The sequence below is a fragment of the Jatropha curcas genome, chromosome 9 (assembly GCF_041381405.1).
Source record: "Jatropha curcas cultivar XTBG-Jc1 chromosome 9, XTBG_Jcur_1.0, whole genome shotgun sequence".
Classification (NCBI taxonomy): domain Eukaryota; kingdom Viridiplantae; phylum Streptophyta; class Magnoliopsida; order Malpighiales; family Euphorbiaceae; genus Jatropha; species Jatropha curcas.
This window is the reverse complement of record NC_143159.1, coordinates 9,112,068-9,116,849: the sequence shown is the minus strand read 5'-3', so window position 1 is coordinate 9,116,849 and position 4,782 is coordinate 9,112,068. Positions and strand designations below refer to the sequence as shown.

Sequence of the window (4,782 nt, the reverse complement as noted above, 5' to 3'; positions counted from 1 at the left end):
AAAGTATAAAATTTTAACACTCTTGAAAAGAAGAAGAATGAAAATAATGAAAGAATTAAAATAATGAAAGAAAATAAGGATGAATTGTTAATTTTCATCCTTGTGTTTGGATGATGAAGGAAAATAATAAAGGAAAGAAAATAAATTTATTTTACTTTGTTTGGAAAGGTAAGATTTTAGAGGAAAAAATTGTTAATATTGATATCTTACCATTTTAACCTCACTTATCCATTTGAAGGACTTTGATGATCATATAACTTCAATGATAGTGTTATTTTTATAGTGTTTTCAATATAGTTTTATTAGGAGTTTTTAGTATTTTTAATTACTTTATTTAGTTTTTATCTTAATTTTATTTATGTTTTCATGTAAAAGCTTTCTTGAATTATAATTCACTTGGTCTTAAGGAAATTTATAGGGTTTTGGCATAGAAAGAGCAAAATAAAGCAAAACACTCAGGCTCTAGCACATCCAAGCCGTGCACATCAGCATGCCCGTGCTCGAATTAAGGAAAATCAAGTGGAGACTCAGAGCCTAGCACGCCCGTGCCACAAGTCCTTATCCAAGCGTGCCTCTAAGCACGACCCATGCTGAACTCCCCATAGATTCAGAACTTGGCACGCCCAGACCGTGGTTCCCAGCACGCCCGTGCTAAATACCAAGTGCTGATTTGAGTCAAAATTTCCAACCATTCCTTATCATTTTCATGAGCTCATCTTGGATACTTTCTTGACATGCAAATCAAGTTCTAATCTATGCACATGGAAAAGACATGTTTGAGAGAAATTTAAGGCCTAATGAGAACTTTATTCCCTAAACAAGGTGGAATTTATTCCCTAAACAATGTGGATTTATTCCCTAAACAATGTAGAAGTTCTCTCCCAAGAAAGTCTATATAAAGAGAGAAAGGATCCCAATTCATTCCATCTCAAATCCCATACCATCCTATCCCATTCCATTCCAGATCCATCTCATCTCATTCTCTTACCCTTGTATATAGTTTTATTTCTTCAAAAGTTCAAGTATTCAAGAGTTGTGCAAAGATTCAAGGAAGTCATTCAAAGCCATTGTTAACTAGTTTTTATTTCTAAACTCTTAATCTTGTTTATTTCTTTCATTATTCTTATTGATTATGGAATATTTATCAAGTATTATTGAGTTTTATTTAAGCACTATATCTAACTAAATTCTTATACTAGGGATTTGATGTAACTTAACTTCTTTTCCAATTTATAATATTAGATTTATTTTTCTTTGTTCAAGTTATGATTGATTGATAAACTTAATAATTCCAGGCTGAGGTTATCCCCTGGATTGATTTATTTTATTAATCACTATCGGAAGATGGATTTTTGATATGAAAAAGTTAATGAATCACATGAGAATAACAAATTGACACGGAAGCTATATGGTTTGACTCATGGGGGTTTTCATAAATTAACAACTTCAATTTATGATTTTGTAAACAAACTGCAAAGCTTAATGATTTGATTCAGGTTTAATTATGCTATTGGAAGATAGGTACTTAAAAGGAATTAAAATAGCTAACAATACATTGGGAGATCTTGTCCGTGATTTTAGAGTTGTTTCCCCTACTTGAATAATTAAAATTGATTAATGAACTAATAAAATAAATTGGATAGAATTAAGTGAAATCAAAATCCCTAGTAGTTTTAAATCCTTGTTTTCTTTAATCAAATTTTGTTTGCTTGACCTCTTCTTATTTTTACTTGTTGAATTTAAATTCTTGAAACAATTTTCTTATTTAATCGTTTAAATAATAATAGGTTAACATAATTTTGGTACTTGGTATACAATTCTCGTGGGAACGATACTCTATTCATCATATATTACTTGTAGCGATTTCGTACACTTGCGAAAGCACTGTCATTCAATATCTTCAATATTTAATTAAAAGTAGTTTGGGTATTTGAATAAGCGTAAAAATTGAAGAAACTTTAACATTCCACCATTTCTCTCCCAAAAGGAGAGATTCTATCTTTATGAGATAGAGAGGAAAATAAATTAGTTGTCCTTTTATTAATTTTCCTTCTTTTCCAAATAAGGTAAAATTATTTTCCACAGCTATTTTCCTCAGCTATTTTGATTCCTTCAAAAAAATACCTCCATCCAAACAAAGTGTAAGATTTTTATATCAGATTAAAAAAACAATTAATTCTCTTAAATTATAAAAAAAAGAGGTAATTTAATCAAATTATCATTTATCTCACATCATTACTCATATCTAACATCATTATATTATATTTGACATATAAATAACTGTAAAATTAAAAACAGATTATTTATTTCTCTTTAAAATATTTAAACGATTTATATTTTATGATAAAAATATTAACCTAAAATGACTGATATTAATTAATTTTAAATTCGTGTTAGATTTTAGACCAAATGAATAGCAAAATATGGACAATGATTAAAGCAAGGAACAAGTGTCATGTCTCTTATTTGTTCATTCTTGACTGTGGGGACAATGCATTTACAAGTGTAAACTGAGCCGCAAATTTGATATTTTCAACAATGCTCTAATATTTTCTGAACAAAATTCTTTTATATTATGATTTCAGCCTCAAAAAAATTGTAAGATTATAATATAAGTTTAATACGATGACATTTACCTATCCCACGTCATTATAAAATATTTTAATTTTAAGGATAATTTAGATATTTTACTGTATATTTTAAAAAATCAATGTGATCATTTTCTTTTTTTTTAATTCTTATAAAAAAATTAAATATTGTTATTAAAGTGGAACAGAGAAAGAGAAAATATTAATCTATATCTCACGTTGATACATCTATCTACATAAATATATGAAAAATAAAATATATTTATTTTAATACTAATACTTATTTTTTGCCTTTCAAAAAAAAAAAAAAAAAACTACTAAAACTTATTTTTTGAGTTGAAATTAAATTATAACTAGTCATACCTTTACTCTTGTCGCGATTTAATATGCATTAAGTTATTTACTGTAAGTACAACTGTTCAAGTGCTGACTCGGATTGAGATTGGGCAAAGTTTAGTTCGGGCTTACATATTTTTTAACTAAGCCCAAATTCAGCCCAACATAAAATATAAATGTAATATTAAACCTAAACCCGGCTTAAATTTCTTTTCATTGAACCAAAGCCCGGTCTGACCAGCCCCAGTCATAATTAACAAATTTCAAGTAAAATTATATAAATACATTATGTAAAATAAAACAAGGTCAATTCAATTATTGTATAAGAGCTCAATTGTCATACATATGTACAAAAACAAATTTTTTTTTACATAATACAATATTTACCACTCCTCTGAAATTAATATTTAAGAGTAGCATGCTATCTCAAACTATCTAAACTAGAAATTGTAGTCATTTCCTTAATAACTAAACCTCTTGCTCTATTAATTGTTAAAAGACAAAGATAAATATGTTCTTCAAGCTCCTCTATTTGCTTCCTAAACCCAACGTCACCCTTCTTCAGCTCTTTCACTACTTGCAGAAAAAACTTATGTTCTCTTCTCTCCAAGCAAAACTTAATCACTTCCTTATTATGTTCAACTTCATCATGAAGCCTACCGACAAGTCTGCTCATGGTGTCAAAATCCCTATTTAGTATATAAGTTCCTTTAGCTGCAACATCAAGTTGCTGGCAACCTTTCATAAGATATGATCCACTTCTTAAAAATCCGAAGCTTTTCTTAAAGCTTTTTAATGGAAATCCAAATATTACAGGCCCCATCACTAAAGCAGTAAGAGTGTGAGCTGCTAAAACAATGGCTGATATTGCAATTAAACAACAAGCTGCTGTTATGCAAACTCCACTTGCCTTGTGTATACATGTCATAAGCTTTATTTTTCGAGCTACTTTTTTTCTTTTTAATTTTAGGTGATTTAATGCTAATGAGTACTTTTCATGAATAAGCTTGAATTCGTGCTTATTGGGAGAGGAAAATGGGTTTCTTTGAAAGATAAATGAGTTTAGCTCTGAAACAATAAGCTTTACCTTCTCCGGTGAGTAATCAAAATCATCAATAGTAGTGTCGATCACTCGTTGAATGTATTGGTAATGAGATTGAATCTGGGAAATGTTTGTGAGAAGATGACTGCAAATTTTTGAAGCTTCAGCACTTATTTCAAAGTAGTTAAGGATTAGGGTTTTGAGTTCAGGTATTTTCGAAAAAATAGTAGTTGATTCAAGAATTGCAGGTATAGTTTCTTGATCTGGTTCAAGAAGAAATTCAGAGAATTTTTTATAGCAGGAAGATGGAAATGGTGATAACGGTGATGATGACGACGGCGGCTCATTTACAAGCGATTGAGCTTTTGCAAAGAAATCGATATATGATTGTGTTCTTAAGGCACTAACATATTCTTCATTGACGTTCAAGCTTTGGCAGACATCCCTCAATTCTTTCTTATCTGAAAATAAAGAAGTAAAATAATCGAGCATAAGTAAGTAATTTTCAAAATTAGGGATTTTCATAACATGAAATTTCCTAAGCAAAATTCGACTATTCAAGAAACTTTTCAGACCTCTAACTATAAAAATTAAAAAAGAATTCCATTAATTTTTACATTACAATAGAACTAAACAAGGGGGGAAAAACATGTTTGTGATAAATAGTTAATATGAAAAGATGAAGACATACCTTTTCTGATCTTTAAAGCTCTAAATTTGCCCCAAAACATGTTAATAAATGTTTATAGAAAGAAGGTAGATATGTTATTTGGATACTATAAGATATGGAAATAGAGCTGTCAATCACTTTCAATA

The 4,782-nt window shown here is 29.2% G+C and overlaps 1 protein-coding gene across 1 annotated transcript; it reads right to left on the bottom strand.

Annotated features, from left to right (window-relative positions):
• Window positions 1-3,280: 3,280 nt before the first annotated feature.
• LOC105640936 (UPF0496 protein At1g20180) lies at window positions 3,281-4,484 on the bottom strand. The gene has a single exon (XM_012225352.3). It carries the CDS (start codon window positions 4,456-4,458, stop codon window positions 3,346-3,348), a length of 1,113 nt encoding a protein of 370 aa, XP_012080742.2. The 5' UTR covers window positions 4,459-4,484; the 3' UTR covers window positions 3,281-3,345.
• Window positions 4,485-4,782: the final 298 nt, after the last annotated feature.